The sequence below is a fragment of the Cricetulus griseus genome, chromosome 3 (genome assembly GCF_003668045.3).
Source record: "Cricetulus griseus strain 17A/GY chromosome 3, alternate assembly CriGri-PICRH-1.0, whole genome shotgun sequence".
In the NCBI taxonomy this organism is placed as follows: domain Eukaryota; kingdom Metazoa; phylum Chordata; class Mammalia; order Rodentia; family Cricetidae; genus Cricetulus; species Cricetulus griseus.
The window spans coordinates 87,788,775-87,807,488 of NC_048596.1; the positions used below are offsets into that span (position 1 = coordinate 87,788,775).

The 18,714-nt window shown below is 43.0% G+C and overlaps 1 protein-coding gene across 6 annotated transcripts in view; it reads right to left on the minus strand.

Annotated features, from left to right (window-relative positions):
- Positions 1–397: 397 nt before the first annotated feature.
- Positions 398–18,714, minus strand: part of Tead1 (TEA domain transcription factor 1) — a 232,530-nt gene continuing 214,213 nt past the window's right edge. For all 6 annotated transcript variants that reach the window (XM_035442280.1, XM_035442278.1, XM_035442279.1 and 3 more), the window contains 3 exons: positions 17,011–17,151; positions 14,214–14,366; positions 398–8,642 (listed from right to left, as the gene is read on the minus strand). In XM_035442280.1, coding sequence (XP_035298171.1) covers positions 8,529–8,642; positions 14,214–14,366; positions 17,011–17,151 — 408 coding nt within the window. In that variant the 3' untranslated portion in view covers positions 398–8,528. The remainder of the gene's footprint in view (positions 8,643–14,213; positions 14,367–17,010; positions 17,152–18,714) is intronic.

Sequence of the window (18,714 nt, forward strand, 5' to 3'; positions counted from 1 at the left end):
TGAGCTCCATTATCAGCCCACTTCTGTCAATTTTAACAAAGCACCAGACAGACAGGCTTAAGGCCAACTGAATTTGTGGCTGTTTAGGAAAACTTGTAGGGCATGCCTAAAGCTCCAATCATCAGGCACAATGGACACAACCACAGCTCCAACCCGTTTCCCTCTGTCCTCCCATAATTCCCATCTCCACCCCCACACAGGGCAAGGTAACCCCATGAGTAGCACTGGCGGCCAAGCTTGATGACCCAAGGTCAACCACTAACACTCACATGGTGGAAGGAGAGGAATAAGCATGCCAATGGCTGTTGTGGACTTCCCATCCCAACAAAATAAATGTAAGAAGATAACAGGAGACAGATTTCATCTCAACAACACAGACTTTTGCAGACAAGAAAGGTGACCCACACTTTCATTTTCCTTTATTTTTCATTGATACCGTATGGATACAAAGTTTCTAGAAAGCTACAAAATGTCTACCACTTTATCAAGAAGGCATCAAAATGTGTCACTTTGCAAAGACATGAAAACACCTGCAGGAACTGACACAAAAATAGCATTTTTAGAGTGATGAAATAATTGCACTTAACTGTCATGGATATTAAAGTTATCACACATATGTACCGCGAAAGCTAGAATACATTTTTTTTTTTACAAAGCACTTTATAAAAAAATTCTCTGCACACAAACCCTATAATTTTCATATAACTATCATACTAAAGATAAATTCACTTTAAAGCCAACACTTACATTTTTAAACAAAAAGGTACCAGTACCTAAACACAAATGTTAACAAATACAAGAATACTGTACTGCCGGGAGCTTTAGCCAAATGCCTTTTTGAAAGTTTCTGCAAACAGTTTAAGAAAACATGTGGACAAATCACTACACCCTCTTCTCCATGGTCTCCCCAAAGAGGAACCCAGTCACACAAAGGCTCAGGTTCCGGCCCAGTCCCAGCAGCAGTACAATCTCAAAGGAACCACTGACCAGATGAAATGCTAACGCCACAAGCCCATCCTATACACTTTACACGAGAGACAACAGAGAAGCCATGAAGTCGCTTAGAATGTGAACAAACACACGTGGCAAAAACCAATTTTCATAAAATTTGAGCATATCAAAGAAGTAAAGGCTTTTCAGGTTTTTTAAACATTACCAAAAAAAAAAAAAAAAAAAAAAGATTTTTTTTTTTGTGTGATTTTTCAGGCACGTACTGTTTTCATTTTTACTGTTTTTTTTTTCCTTGTCTGAAATCATAAGCCCACTGAAAAAGGCCTAGAGAAGTTGATCTTTCAAGGAGGTAACAGGAGACGTACATTTGTTTCTAAAGAAGTGCAGTTAATATCTATTTTACACAGTGAAACTAATCACAGAAAACAATTAATTCTTAAAACAAAACCACAAAACTCATGGACAGGGTTTCCAAAATGATGGATGTATGTGTATATGTGTGTGTGTGTGGGGGGGGGGTTCTGCCCACCTTTCTAAGAAAGAGGGGAAACAGAATGTCCATGGTGAAAACTGGCAAGGGCCAAGCTGAGCGAGGCTGGAGCCTAGTGGGATCTGACCCCATGGTATGAACAAGGGTGAGGGGACACACATACAAATGCTGCTTCTACCTAAAATGACGTAGTGTGGAGCACAGGGACCCAATGCCGATTCACAGAGAAAACAAGTTAGGAAGGAGCAATAAATACAGATATCTCAGTCAACGGTACATGACTTCAGTGAGGCCTACCCTTTGCAATGCAGTACATTTTAAACACAAACCTTCATATTTAAGGATATAAGCAAAGAGTTTAGGAGAGACAACTACCACCAAACAAGACAGCAATGGCTAGAAGGAGGCACAAGAAAACACATTTGACTAATTTCTTCAAGTTGTGGTGTGTGTTCCTGCCAGGGAGGAGTCCAAGACACCAAACAACTAACTCTAACCTGTGCTAAGGAATTATCCTTTCCATTTGATAGTTGATTTTCTTTAAAAACAAAACAAAACAGGGCTTTTATACAACTTGGGGTGGATACAAGCCACTCCTGCAATTTCAGAGCCCAGGGGGGCTATTCCTTAGACATCAGGGAAGGACAAAGAACGAACATACGTGGAAGAGTTTCGAGGCTAACTTTCAAAGTTGTCTGTCATTTACTTTTACACTTATATCAGCAAAGGAATTTTAAAAAAGAAAAAGGAAAAAAGAAAAAGACCTTATTTCTTTCCTGGCTTCTTTTTGCCTCCTTTGTCCTTTTCCTTACTGTATGGGGTTTCCAGATGCACAAAGATTTTACTCTAAGCTGACACTTCTTCAAAGAGTTGGCTCTCTGAGGACTAGAACATTCTTGAAAATGCCGAATTGCAAATGTGCTCTTTCGAAGTCTCTCACAGCACATTCGGACATCCGGAGCCAGTAAATCTGTCTAAAGACACTTCAACTGCAATGACCCTAATGAACCCATTTTTAATTTTTGTTCTGCACTGTCATCTTAATGTGAGGCTTCCAACGACCAAATGGTATCACTGTGTAAAGCAGGCAAGTGCGCACTGTCGTCCCAGTGGACGAAAGTCTCCACAGACTGGACATGGACACATGGAGAAGGCAAAGCCGTGGTGTCTGTCCACTGGCCGGGATTCAGGTGCTTGTGCGCGAGTTCCTTCCCAGGGATGCAGAGCTGGGTGACGAGTTGACGGACATGCCGGGGGAGGGGAGTCGGCACACACAGACACAACAGTTTGTGGGGTTCCCCGCTGCCGCACTGTGCTATAGGTGAGTGGTGGTGGAGTCCCCACTGGCAGGCAGACTCCCAGCAGGCAGGGACCACATGGTGCTCTCATGAATAGAGGCCTGTGGTTGGTTACTCATCCCGGTTAACCAAAGGCATTATGGTGATCTCAAAATATTTTTGGTCTCTCTACAAATTGTCGTTATTACGGTGGCACTTTCTAAGCTGGAATCTGGAGCCAAAGGCACTTTCATGCTGGAGTGCAGAAGATTCACAAATAGCTAAGTATTTGGTCATGAATTGAAAAAGGCATCAATGAAAAGTACAATTCACTCTTCATATTAAACTGCGGAGTTGCAGCCTTTAGTTTTGGTATGGATACGTATGTGAGAGCATGGTCAAAGGACTGACTTGGGTTCTGATTCAGGTTGTTTGAAACCAAGTCATCAGCTATAGAGCTAGATTTAAAAACGGGCTTTTGAAACAAAAATGAGAACCGTTTTGGCTTGTCCTGCTTCGGATACTGGGCCAATTAGCAAGTGGACACCGAGAACAGGCCTGAGAAAAGGCTGGCGGCTACTAAGGTATTACTAAGGCACTGCTTCACTGGGAGGCTTTGGCAGCTGTGAAGTGAAAACTCCCTTAAAGAAAACGAAAAGTAACAGTAGTAAGAGAAATGCTTCCAGCTTACAAAAGGGCTCACGGTTCCCAGGCAGCCTGTCACACCGACACCCTACGACGTGACATCTCCAAGATTTAAGGCTTTTCGGAAAAGACACGTGCAGGGCTTAGCCACAGAAACATCAACACAGAAGTCAGCAACTCAAGCATCCTCCTAATGTCACAGTGAGGATACCAACACAGTTATCCTACCCTTCCTTAGGACAGGTGTGGTACACCAGAGCATATACAAAATTATATAAATTATAGGTACCTGGTTTGTAAAACTGACCATCATGTGACTTCACTCATTTATGGTTGTATAAAAACGTGGCTATTGCCACCATGGTACTGAAGCCTAATGAAGCCTGGATCTAAAAGTCCTTTGAGGAATTTCAACAGCAAAGGTTCTATTTTGGCTGGTGTGTGAGCAGAACTTTGCTGCTGGGACGGGTGGCAAATAGAAATTTGACTCAAAGCCTATGGCTGGAGAACTGTCCTCCAAGAACGTGAAGAGGCGCATCAGACTTGGCATCTGCTGTGGTCCCCAGACAGCTACAGGGGATCTGTCCATGCATTCTCAGGGATCACTTAAGCACAGAGCACCAAGGAAAGATGGCTTCCACCCAGAAAAAGCTGAAAAAGAAAGAGAAGCCCTCACCCTTGTCTGTGACTAACTAGCTGGGAGACTTTGGACCAGGAATCTCTCATCCCCTCCAGGTGAAGGGGAATGGACTGTGATCTCTTTTGTGTTGAATGTGAGCCACCTTCTGGAACAGAACCAGGCCTGCTCCATTCCTAAAGCTGAAAGAGTTACAACAGACAGCATGAAGCAGTGTGGAAGAAACACACCCTAACAAATGATGAAGAGAGTGGGGAGCTTGTGAGAAAGAACCAAATCTGGGGGGATTTTCTTTTTAAGCCCTGGTAAAGTAAGGGCTACAGGCCAAATCAGAAATGCTCTTTAAATGGAAGTCAGATGACTACAGGGAGGGTGCTGGCTAGACGTGAGAGAAAGAGAAGCAGGGAAAGAGATGGTGGCTGTACAGGAGACACCTCTTAACAGGAAGAAGGATGCCGCTCAAGAATACCATCCACCTGCCCTTCCTGATCCTCACACCACTGGATGAGTGAGGAAAAACTGGTTATCAATGCTAAGGACAAGTAAGAGAAAGGGCAGCCATTTCCAACTAAGGTTGAACATTGTACAACCAAGGGCAATGGGCTGTGACAACTGTGAAAGTGGCTAGGAATTCTAAAAACCTCTGACAATGCATAGCGTAATGGCCACTTAACTAGCCAAAAATGTCCCTGGCCTCCAGTTAGCTGGACTCTGGGGTCCCTGGACATTTAGGTCTCTTTCATTGGATAGATGGCTTCTAAACTCTGCACTGACTTATCACGATGTCAACATATGCCCCTGACAGATCTGTTCTAGAGTCACCGTGAGACAACACTAAGGATAGGGCGAGAGAAGAGGGAAGGCAGGGCTCAGCAGGAGCTAGCTGGAAAGAGCAGAGAAGGAACCGAGAACGATGAGAGGTCAGGATTAGAGGTAAGGACACAAACCCCACCTCAGGCTTCCAATTGGGAAATAAAGCAAGTTTGGGATAACTGGGTTATTGACTAAGACAGGGAAACCCTAGAAGCCTCACAAATTGTACAACAACCAACACTGAAGACAGCAGAAAGACTGTAAGAGCAGGAGGTGGGATGGGGTGTACAGGAGCAAAACAGTATCTTCTGGACACAGGAGACCATTGTGCTCACACTCACAGCAGCTATGAGAACAAGCTGGTCAAACCCCAGCACTGAGGGTGGAAGGGGCTCATGAGCCTTTACCCCAAGGCTGAGGAGCTACTGACAGATGATGGTTTTTAGGGTAGGGGAAGCCAGTTTTCTTTTAAGAGTGTGGTTCCCAGTAGGCCAACCACGTTCCAAAAGATGTCCACACACCCTTGAGTACATGGGCAGCACAAATTTGGCATGGTGGGTGTTCTGGCTAATTTTGTGTCAACTTAACACAAGCTATAGTTATCTGAGAGAAAGGAACCCCAATTGAGAACATGTCTCCATAATAAATGGCTATAGAGCCAGGTAGTGGTGGTACACGCCTTTAATCCCAACACTCAAGAAGCAGAGGGAGGCAGATCTCTGTGTGTTCGAGGCCAGCCTGGTCTACAGAGTTAGTATCAGAACAGCCCGGGCTGTTACACAGAGAAACCCTGTCTCGAAAGAGAGAGGGGCAGGGAGGAAGGGCTCTAGGCAGGCCTGTAGGGCATTTTCTTAATTAGTGATAATTGAGGGAACATTGTGGATGGTATCATCATTGGGCTTCTGGTCCTGGCTTCCATAAGAAAGCAGGCTGAACAAGCCATGAGGAGCAAGCCAGTAAGCTGCATTGCTTCAGTCTCTGTATTAATTCCTGGTCTCAGGTTCCTTCCTAACTTCCTTTGGTGATGGACTATGATGTGGAAATGTAAGCCAAATAAACCCTTTACTCCCCAACTTGTTTTTTGTTTGTTTGTTTTTTCTTGTTTGTTTTGGATTTTTTTTCTTTTTGTCATGGTGTTTCATCTTACCAATGATAATCCTAACTAAGATGACAGTTATTTTCTTTTTTTAAAGAACAAGAAGTTGAAAGGGGTGGAGATATGGGGATGGAAATAAGTTAGGAGGAAGAATAGGGGTTGAATATATATTAAAGGATTTTATAGCTGTTTTAAGAGCAAAAAGTAAATCAGGGTCATTCCTAATCCCCACCCCACCCCTACCTCCAGAAAGGCATTTTGAAGAAGACCACACAGTGAGGCAACAGAGATAGCATCCTAATTCTGTAAAGTCATACCCTCCCCACTGCCAACCACTATACTTGGGAAACAAAACTCCACTCCTAAGTGGCAGATCTCTCCCCCATCACATTCTGGGATGGCCTGGCCTGTAAACACAGAAGATCATTTGTACCCATTCATATAGTCCTGGTCTCAAGACAGTAGGGCATTCCTCTAGAGGAAAGATGTAGGAAATTGAAGCTAAAGGAACACCCCTAAGGGATGAACTAATGGCATCCCTTAAGGAGAGATCCTTAAACATCTGATCCCAATACAGAGAGACAGGGAGAAACCCAGGGTAGCCATTCTTTTGAGTGCTGGCTTAGAACCAGGGAATCAAGGCAGTTTTCCTGAAGAGAAAAACAATGCCCCATGATTCACATAAGGGAGACACATTGCTAATGACAAAGTCTTGTACATTCTCCTCAGGTCTTCCCAGGGACCAGGGATGCAGCTGGGAGGAGACAGTCAGTCCAGTGTGGTTCCTTTAGCTACATGCCAGCCACGCCCAACCACTGAAGACCACAAGTTGCTGAATACAATATAAGCACAGTCAGAGCAGATGTTGGGGCAAAGAAGGGATGTGTGTCACCTGGATACAGCAGAAGTAGGATTTTACTTGATAGCCTTGGTATGAAAAAATTTTGCCATGCTGCCTTTTTTTTTTAATTTATTTAAAAACTTTGTCATGTTCTATTGTGTTCACGTATTCCTGTGTGTGGGTGCACGTGTGGGTGTGTGGGTGCGTATGCTTACTTTCCTCTTACATTCCCCTGAAGTGAAGCAGTAACCTTTCTTGCTTCCCTGATGAGAAAGCACTCAGGGAAGTAACCCCAGACTGGCCACATCAGACCAACTCTACTGGGCAATGCTTTGGAATACTCAGATCAGAGATGTGTAATCTCTCTTGGAAACAGAACTTACTAGATGAGGAAGTCTGCTTGAAAAACAATCAGAGTGGGGGGGTGGTGAGTGAAAGAGAACATAAATTACCACTGAGGTTTATGAAGAGATGTCAAGAGATGCCCTTAGAGAAAATACATCCGTGTCTATAATGCAGACCAAGAGAGAGGTGGTGAGCAACTAGCAAACTGACAGGAGACAGGAGTTCAAAGAACTGAATACCCACATGTGAATGAACACTGATGCTTCCCATGCACATTGGGTTACCAGCAACCAACTACCCACAGGCTGGTGAGGGGGCTGTGTGACAGTGACAGTTATGGGGAACAGAGACACCAAGCCTGATGAGCCTTACACTTGTTCAGATGATGACAATTTTCTCCCAGCCACAGGATTCTGCATCCTTTGCAACTCACAGTGCAGTATTCATGCCAATTTAAAAATTTTGCTGTTAAATTTCAGTGGTTCAAATGTGAACTCTTTTCCATAAAAAAAAATTTGGTTGACCATATAAAATGTAACTGCACACACAAGACTATAACATTGTAAGCTTAGATTTGTTTCAGTATTATCTACTTATTGCAAAAAGAGCCATCTTTTCTTTTTCATTAAATAATCAATTATCACATTAGTACAATACAATTTTACATTTTTAAATATACTATATATGTTAAGGATAAGGGGTGACATTTTCTTCCTTTGCAACACCTGTTTCAAGAGTTTAATGAATTAGGATATTAGTTTTAACTTTGAGGGGGGAAAAGGTACAAAATTTGTCTCATTAGGATATTCCTACCAAGTATTTCTTAAGGCTATAGTTTAACATTTGGTTTTAAAAAGAAAAAAGATTTCATTTAAAAAATAATTTAGTGAATTACATTCTTCCATAACTTCCATCCTAATTAGTTACAAAGATAAGTCTAAAGAATCTTAGTTTTCTTGTACTAATTTACATTTAAAGATTAATTTTACTTGTATCTTAAAACAAGAATTTTATGTTGGAAAAACAAACAAACAAAAAAGAACTAAATACATTTGTATAAAGGCAGTCAATGCCCCATGGCCAATCCTCTGTCTCATTATTTTATACCACAACAGGAAACAGGTCTGCAGAGAGAGAGAGATTTAGCCTGGTAAGATTCACCTTCCCCAAGGAATTGTGGGTTGCAGATCTGAGGAATACACAAAAACTGTATCACAACTTCACAGCTACAATGATAGCATGAACACATGAAAAAAATAATAATAAGTTCACTCAAACAGGATTTAGAAAAGTCAGGGTGTGACCTGGGCATCACTTTGCCCAGGGCATCACCTGTGGTGAGGTTTACAGTCAGTCGTTCAATAATGGAGAGAGTGTGTGTGTGCACATATGTGTGTGTATATACAGATATCTATATTTATAAATAACCAGGTTCAGTCCTTTACAAGCCTGTAGATATGATGCTGTGCTCCATGTTCACTATTTGAAACTTCAAATACACAGGCCATGCAGAGGAGAGTTTCTTGTGTATCCCTGTTTGTTACCACCTGTTAAAAAAAAAAAAAAAAAGGGCATATGTATCATCATCCCACATAAAGGAGTGCCAAGGGCATGATGTGATGGGAGAAGAGGCAGGTTAAGGTGATGGGTGAATCAGTGTTACGATAAATCTTTCCGCCAAAAGCCGCTGAGCCTCACCACCATGTGTGAGCTTTACGCTAGCCACCTGCCCGAGTTAGGACCAAATAAATACACAGAAACTTGTATTAGGTTCAAAGCTGCTTGGCCAATGACTAGGATTCCTCATCTGTTAGCTCAGTCTCAATTATCATAAATCTACATATTTTATAAGACTTATCTTAATGGCATCCCTCCTTGCCGGTGGCTCACATCCTGCCGCTGGAGGAGGCGAACGGGAAAAAGGACGCTTCCTGTTTCTCCTTCGCCTAAATATGAGTCTCCTTGCTATGTCACTTCCTGCCTGGATCACACTTCTCTACTACATTTCCCAGAATCCTCTTTGACTCCTAGTCCGGTCTACTTGCTGTCTCATTGGCCAAACAGTATTTTATTTAACAATCAATAAGATAAACATACACAGAAGTACTTCCCCATCAGATCAGAAACCTGCTCAGCCTTGCTCTGTATCCTCCAACACATTTAGGAGATTACAAGTCCCATTGGAACCCCATCTGAGCCCAGTACCATATTCAAGGAAGACCCTAGATGTTGTAATTTAAAAGAAGTGGCTCACGCCATGCAACAGAGTTCAAGCGGGGACAGGAGCAGTGGGGTGGAGGGGACAACAGACAGACAGACAGGGAAAGAAAGAAAGAGGGGGGTGGGAGGCGGGCAGGGTCCTTTTAAAAGGAAACATATTGAATAGGTACAGGTTGTGCTCTTTATGGCAGCAGCTGAGGTAGTATCTTGTCAGAACTCCAAAGGCAGGTCAGTAAAATGCCTAAATACTAACACTAGAGACGGGTCAGGTCACCTGTAAGAAATGGTATGGTTTCTGTGTTCGGGACTAATTTGCTTACCATCAAGAATCCTCTCTCTTAGGACATTCACACATTTTAGGTGACTTTCACTCATTTTAGCATTTTTTAATCTTAATTTGAATTGACAAATAATTGTATATATTATAGTGATAATGTGACACATCATGAGGTCAAGCTAATTACTATAGTCACCATATTTATTTATTCTGTTAAAAACATTTAAAATCTTATTTTCCCATCTTACATTTAACTTGAGCTAAATTCTACTTCATAAGAGCCAACTACAGAGTTAACTTGATGGGCACCTTGATTAGTCTATCACATGAGCCAAGCAGTACCTGGATGCAGCAGAAGCATTTGCTGTGTAAAGGACAGTGGTACAGAAGGAATCTTGTCTGAAGATGCTGCATTTTGCTGACACAGGCTATATTTCTCATAGTATGTTAGGAACTACCCGTCCATTCCCCCCTGGGCCACTCACCTTCATACCCATGATCTTGGCCTCTTTCAGGTTTGAGGCCTAGCTCTCCTCATGCTGGCCCCAACCCCTCATGCCACCTCAGAAGGAGCATTCTGAAGGCCAATCCAATCAAATTTACAACCTCACAACGCTTCAATGGCTTTCTGTGTCTTTCATGTTCAAAAACATTTTGAACTTGAGTGCCTTATCTAGCTTGTCAAGGACCTAATTTCCCCTCTGCAATGGTCTGCTTCACCCATTTACATTTCCCTTGCTTTCAAGCACCCAAGCTCAGTGTCCCGGATTTTGGGGAAAAAGAAAAAAAGAGGCCTCACTTCTGATTTTTTCCATGAACCTAGGTGATTTACATAGATTGCTGTTTTTCAATATCAGCTCACCCAGTGGACTATGAATAATTGGACCATGTTTTCTACTTAACCAGCTCAGGCATGGTATGCCACGATCAAGGGTTTGATGAGCGATCAAGACTCACAGTGGCCACCAATGCTGTGTGCTCACTATGCATCTACCACAGTATAAGATGCTTGGCACAGACTGGGTCACATCCAACCTCACAACTCTGTGACTGGGTGCTACCATTCCCCATGACAGAGGAGACTAAGGCACTGTGTGCTCTATACTAATCAGTTCAAGGCAGTTAACCTCTAGATCTTCCCACCTATGAGCTACATTATACCTTCCTGGCACAATGGCCCTCTCTGCCAGACACTGGTGATGATTTTATTTTCCATCCACTTACTGGACGAATGCCCACCTGACCTTGGGATGGCTGCCCCACTCATTTGGTTCATCACAATATTCCTAGCACTGGACACCCAAATATGCACTAAGCAAAGTCTTACTTGCTTGGGAAATGTGAAAAATGTCTAATGTCTTTACCATCTCTGAGAACTCCACCCCTGCATTTCTCTGGACTTCTGTGGGGCTTAGTTGAGAAATACTCAACAATTTGTATGACTTTGTATCACAATCTACGCACTTGCTTCTTTGACTCAACAGGCTATAAGTCATCATGGCACAACCACTGTGCAGTTAAACTGCTTCCTGGCAGCCTATGCTATCTATGCCCATAGGGTAGCTGAGGAAATTTAAAGAATGTTACTGGTCACCTTGAGACGAAGATACAGATTTGAGTGATCCATTTATGATTGAAGACAGCTGTGCAGGTCTAAAGACTTGAAGTGGCTTGGATAGGTACATAAAGCAGAGAGCACTTTCTGCTCAAGCTTTCTTTTGACTTAAGTTTGTGTCAATCACCATGACCTTGAGTGGGTCACAGTGATTCCTTAACCACAAAAATGACACTGTAGTTTATGGTAAGAATTTTACAATAGCATTTACAAAGGGTCTTTGTATCTAGCATAATGCTAGAAATGACTGAGACACATCCATCTTCTTGTGAATTCACTCAGTCCGTCTGTCTACACTAAGCATTGAGAAATCAGGGCCTCGTGCATGGTAGGCAAGCTCTCTATCCCTGTGCGTCCCCAGATCTCTTTTTGTTTTGTTTTAAAATATTTTATTTAATTTTACTTTATATGTGTGAGTGTTTGCCTGCATGCATACATGTATAACATGCCCCTGGTGCCCTCAGAGGCCAGGAGGAGGATGTCAGAGCTCCTGGAGCTGGAGTTACAGATGGCTTTGAGACACCATGTAGGAAACTGAACCTGGGTCCTCTGTAAGAACAAGTGCTCTTAACTACCAAGCCAGCTTTCAAGCCTATCTTTTTATTATTTAATTTGAGACAGGATCTTACTAAATTGCCTAAGCTGGCCTTGAAAACTCTGTGGCCCAGGCAGACCTTGAATGTGCAATTTTCCTGCCTTGGCTTGAGAAGCTAGGATTACAGGCCTAGGCACAGGCTCAACCTCTGTAAACTTGGTATCAAAGAGATTAAGATTCAAAGGCAAAAACATATGTAACCTCAGAAGATATCAGGCACACTGGGCTCATGGCTCACCTCTGTCTTTCTCAGCTCTGCTTAAGTTATCACTGCCTCCACGTGTTCAGCTCAATTTCCTAGGAGAAAGGATGCAACCAGAGAGCCTAGACTACCAGTTGGCATGGCTTTAAACTGGCCAGACAGTGCAATTTCTCCTGCCTATCAATTACATGGTTTGTATTTTGTAGTCCTGAAGTCCATGGTTTTCTAAAGCTATGATACTATTTCTTTCTTTCTTTTTTAAAATGTGTATTGTTGTTTTGCCTGCATGGATGTCTGTTAGAAGGTGTCAGATCCCCTGGAACTGGAGCTACAGACAGTTGTAAACTGCCATGTGGTTGCTGGGAACTGAACCCCGGGTCGTCTGAAAGAACAACCAGTGCTCTTAACCATTGAGCCATCTTCCCAGCTCCATGATACTGTTTCTAACAAATGTTTCTTGGCAATTATTAATTGCCTGTCTCCACCTGCCAAGTGCAGGGATTACACACAGGTGCCATTATGACTGGCTTTAATGACACATTTTTTAACGAGGATAGCTCTGCTGGTGGACGTTGTGTGTCCAGAGGTATGTTGCTGACAGGTACCTGGGCTCTGAGAATGAGGGGCTTGGCTTTAACATCTCAGGGCCACATTCAATTCAGCCAGGCTCTCTGAGGCACAGTTGGGACTGGGGATATCACCATCCTCATGGTGCAGTCATAGACAGAGCTGGAGTTGAAATTCCTGCTAAAAGAGGTGGGTGGTCACCCACTTAAGAGCTCAAGTCATCAAGATGGTTTTAAAGTCTAGGAAAGAACACCGTCCTCACTGCCTGATCCCAAGTGCTGAGACCTGCACTTACTTTGTTTTGTATGTATTTAGGTCAGAGTTTGGACTCTGCCACTTCATCTTATTTTTTTTTTTTTCTTTTTGAGAGGTGATCTCTACCTAAACATGGAGCTCACTGATCAGGTCAGGCTGGCTGATGGCCTCCAGGGATTGAGCAGTTCTTGCCTCCTCAGTGCTGGGGATCACAGGCAGTGCCATGAGGCCTGGCTTCTTGTGGTGCAGGAAAACAGTCCTCAATCCTCACACTCGGGTGGCATGCACCTTACTGACTGAGCCACCTCCCCAGTTCCCATACACGTGGACTGCAGCATTTTGAGACAGTTTGAGATAGACATCTGCTCCCCTGCCACCACACACTCTGCAAACAAGGGATACTGGTGACTGTTAGAGACAGGTGATTTCTAAGCTTCAGGAGCACACAGGCACAGCTGAGAAAGAGTCTCCCTCTAGAGTAAGCCAAGCTTGTAGGAAAGATCCCATCCATGCATGTCGGCCCTGTGTCTAAGCTCTGAGTCCCTAATGGCACTGCACTGACTCCTAATTCTGGCAATGCCATGACTACTTAGACTACTACTAGGTTTGCTTGGTAACTACATTTACCTGAGCCATCTCATTGGCTTGTTTGAAGAGAGGGTCCAGCCTGCCTTCAACCTCCTGATCCCCCTGCCTCAGCCTCCCAAGTATGAGGATTACAGGCAGCATGTGCCACCACGTAAAGCTTAAATGAGAGTTTGGTTTTAAACGGGAAGGAGCAGGTGGAAAGAGCCCTAGAACCAAACAAAACATTGTATATCTAACTGAGATTCACATCCCAGTGGAACCAACATGCCAGGTAAGGCATTCCCCGAGGTCAACACTCAGGCTCACCATCCCAGTAACAGACTAACATAGCAGCCATTCAGAATGCTGTCTGACCACAGACAGCCTTGTCAGCCCTGCAGGAAAACTGTTCTCACTGAGTTTATTTTGACATTCTGACCTTCCAGGTTAATCAAGATTTTTTTTTCTTTTTAAAAAAGCCTTATAATACCTATTACAGAATATTTTATGAACATGTTTTGAGGACAAGAGCCTCTGATTCTGGTAACTTGGCAGCCATGGAGCAAAAGAGCCTAGGCTATCATTTCCTATATCTCTGTTCTGAACACAGGTCCCAAGTGGACCTGTCTTCTAATCCAAGCCCCAGTATGGCTCAAGTTTGTTGGTTGGGTCATGTAATTCAATCGGTGCCCGACCACCAAATATCTAAATTCCCTTTCTGAAAACCTTGCTACCTCCCCACCCACATTCCTCACTGTCCTCAACAAGCCCCAGGATAGACTCTGCCAATGCCAAACCAGGAGAGAGAGACAAACATTACCAATAAAATGGTGAAGTTTTCCAAAACACTGTTCATCATATATTTCTCTGGTAGGTGTTTGAGCTTGTGGATGAAGTTGATCATATATTCACACATTGGTGAGCGGTTTATTCGGTACACAAATCGGCCATTTTCGAACCTTGCATACTCCGTCTGGGAGGGAAAAGAGGCTTGAGTATTTATTATACTTCAAAACACAGAGGACGTCTGCTTCTGAAAGCATATACTTTTCAACATGAATCATCTGTTAATATGCTGCTATTTATGTAGATTATCTAAATAAAAACAAATGCTACCTTTACTGCTATACATAGAATCTACTACTTTCCTGGAAGTTTAAAAAAGGTTGCAAAGGGTGACCTTTAAAGGACTTGATGGATTCTTTTAGCAAAAGTGTGTATGTGTGTGTTCACGTGCGCATACACACACACTGTACTTCACACAACTCTAGGTAAAAGGCAAAGTAACACAAACTTAGAGGACATGATTTTGGCCCTGCAAAACACAACTACCAGCACTGAATCACCTATGGTCAAGGAAACCGCAGAAGTGACCACTAGGCCAGAATACACAGAGAACTCAAGACCCTAAGGGAGGAACCACCTGGTGACAGATCCTCTTTTGAGACAAGTCTATGTAGCCAGGGCTGGCCTGGAACTAGACATGTAGATTAGGCTGGCCTTGAACCTGCTGAGTTCAAATCAGGCTCCAAAACCCAAAGTCTGTTTGTTCTAGAAACCAGAATCTAGAAACATGAGACTGACACAAATCATAAAATATTCAGAATTCAACAAGACACAAACCAATATGATAAAAACCATAAAATCCTATTATAATACCTATAATGAGACAGAAATGCAAATAGATTTAATATTAATAATATATCATTTCAAATGTAATTACACTGCACAAATTTTTTGTCTTTCTTCAGACTAAATAAACTGAACATTATTTGGAAACAGGAAGGCTGGTTCTTAGCTTAGCAAAGATGGAAAGAGAATCCTAAAACGGACTTGTTTCACCTGACCCCAAAACCTAGTTACAATGTCACTGTGACTAAGGCCATAGGGAACTGAGTGGGATGGAGACACAGAGAACCACAATCCCCTCCCCCCAAAGCTCCTAGGATATGTCGGAATGCTACAGAGACAGATTCAGCTGGAAAAAAAAGATTAATATTTAACAAGTATAGCTAATTTCACATTCATTTTGTGTGTATGATGTGTTTTTTTTTAAGATTTATTATGTATACAATGTTCTGTCTGCATGTATGACTGCAGGCCAGCAAAGGGCACCAGATCTCATTATAGATGGTTGTGAGTCACCATGTGGTTGCTGGGAATTGAACTCAGGACCTCTGGAAGAGTACTCAATGCTCTTAACCTCTGAGCCATCTCTCCAGCCCTGATGTGTGTATTTTGCATGCATGTGGAGGTCAAAGGACAACCTACAGGGTTACTTCTCTCCTTCTACCATGTGGGTGTCAGGGCTTGAACTCAAGTCCTTAGGCTTGGTGGTAAGTGTCTTACCTGCTGAGCCATCTTGCTGGCTGATACCCACCCTCCAGATCTAATCCTAATTTTGTGTTCCTGCTACTCTGTCAGGGCAGCCAGCTTCTCTCCCACCCCTAGTTTTAATTATCCCCAATGCTTAGGATTCCCAATTGTTATTTCCTGTCTCCCAAGTCTAGTCTCCTATCTCCAGTCATCTCCTATTTATCCCTTGAAAATGTACTTTCTGGTCACTGCTGCTGGCAAACATAGAGTGTGACCTCTGGCTTTCCCTCCCCTTTAAGCTTTAATACACAGTTACTAAATTCCATTTAAAACCTCTTACTGGAGTCTCACTGAAGCCATTTCAAGAAAGCTCATGACCTCTATTAAATTCAGCATCAACTCAACCCACCCATATCTTTCCCAGCCTTTTTAATGTCCATCTCATATGGCCAGAGCTATGCTCAGAAGGCTCGTGGGCAGCCCACACCATCAGGGCTCTGCTTAAACTCTTCCCTCTCCTATCAGGCATCCTCTAGCTTGGTTGGAAGCTAACGGCCCTGAGAGTCCAGAACTGCTGCAAATAAACCCTGACACTTCAGGTGGTAGGGGTAAGGCAGAAGACACTGGAAAGTAGGTAGGTTAAAGGAATGCCACCTGCAAGCCTATTCACAAAAGCAACTAACCCCGATAGGACAAATGTGTTTGTAAAGGAAAGGGGATATGAAATATTCAAGTTGAATGTAGGTATTTCCTAATGTCAGGATGAAATGTTTGAGTTTCCGTGTTCACTTTGAGACAGAGATTCTGATTAACAGCTCAGGCTGGCATGGAACCGGGAGTCTAATGCCTCAGCTTCTTGAGTGCTGGGATTACAGGCATGGATCAACATTTCCCACTTTAATTTAAACTAAAAAAAAATTAAAATGAAAAAAGTAAAATAGCAAAAGCAACAATGTCAAACTCAAGGTGTCAGGTTTTAGATGGGGGAGGGGACACCAAGATGCTGCAGCCACCTTGATCATCACACACAGTGCCTGCATCCAGGGATCGGGGAAGCATCCTGACCCAGAGGCCCTTCAAAAAGGCTCTAACTCAGAAGACCAGTACTGGCCAGTTGGGCAGGGCTTCCTTCACAGAGAAGGCTAGCACAGAGCATCCTGTTTGCTTTCAGATGCCACCCAATCCTTTTCCCTTTACAATGTAACAGGGAAAGGTGCAAGTGAAAGAAAGGCACTATCCTCTACCCGCTGCCTGCAGGATGTTTAAACGAAGGACTTTCTCATCTACAGAGGTCAACTTACCTCTACTTTTTCTACTACTTGTTTCCCAAAGGAGCACACTTTGGTGGAACAGGTAACCGTCATGTTTTCAGAGCTCTCGTACTGACTGCTCACACCATAAAAAGCCCCGGCATCATCTTGGATATTGCAGTTTAAGTCCGCCTGTTGGAAGGAAGTGGGGGCAGGTTAATTCTCTCATCCTAGGATCACGGTGGCAAACAACAGAGTAAACCACCAAACAGCTATGCAGTGGGGAAGAGAGACCTCTCTACAGACACTACCTTGACAGGAAGCCATTTCCTTCCCAGGCAGGACTGGAACTTGATATATATATACATATATATATATATATATATATATATATATATATATATATATATATATATATATATATATCCAGTCTCTACCTCCTAAGTGCTTATAGGAATGTGCCACCATACCCAGTTCCCACGTGCCAGGGATTGAACCCAGTCAGGGCCCACACATGCTAGGTAAGCACTCCACCTACTAACTGAGCCCTGCAGTGGTACACATCTTGGAAGTTGTCCCATATGAGGACATGCTACCAACATGAATTCAGTCTGACTTGCATCCTGTGCTGGAACAGCACTGTATCCTTGTAATGGAAATTCTAGAAGATTCTAAAATGTACAGAAAAGCAGGGCATGAACTAACTGCCAATCTAATGAGAGACTTTAAAAAAGACAGGCCCCTACAGATGACACCACATCCAGGGAGGAAAGGCTTCCTATTAATGACCACCCTACAACAATGCTAAATCACAGCTCATCAAGTTACTTAAAATTTGCACAATAACTTGTCAATATACATACATGTTTTAAAAATACCAAACAAGCTAGAATGACAGTTATGTTCTGACATCAGCAAAGCTGATGATGACAGTGTCCACTCCCATTCCTATGAGCTGAAGGGAAAGTTGCCACCCATGGAGGCCACAAATCTAGATTCCACAGGAATCTCTTTGTTTATCCAGTGCTAACTCTATCTAAACTTTCAAACCCTAAACAGAGGAGTGGCTGAGTCTCCTCCTTCATTCTCACCATCACTACACGACTGTCACTCATTACAAATCTGTTAAAGGAAACCAATGGTTGAGGCTATACCCGGGGCAATGCTTGCTCAAGCTGAGGCTGCAGCTGTAGCAGGCTCAGACAACTGTTACAAATAACTTCAGGAAAGAACTATAATGCATCTATGTGCCTTACTAAAGGCTAATAACACAGGCTAGGAGTGCTAAATTAAAGCATGTATGTGCTGTGTATATAAAACAAAACTCCAATTTATCATTTCCTTAATTATTTAGGAATTAGGCAAACAACTTAGAAGGGTATTTCACCAGTAGAAGCTGTGTGCACATGATAATAATGGAAAAACTTTTTTAGACAAATGGTTCCTGTCATTGTCAATCCCCACAGAAAAGCAACCCTCTCAGCTTAAGCTCGCACCAGGTCATATTCATTTCTGCTTTGCCCTGGGTCATTGCTGTGTCTTAGGAGTATCCAGATACTGCTGACAAGCTTTCACTTGGAGTAGATGATCTACCATTATACCTTCCCTTAAAAATGATGTTACTGGTCAGGTATGGTGGCACAGCCCTGTAATTCCAGCATTCTGGAGGCTGAGACATGAGGATTGCAGCAAGATCGAGGCCAGCTTCGTGTACAGTCAATTCAAGGCCATCGAGAGCTACATGAGACTCAGTAT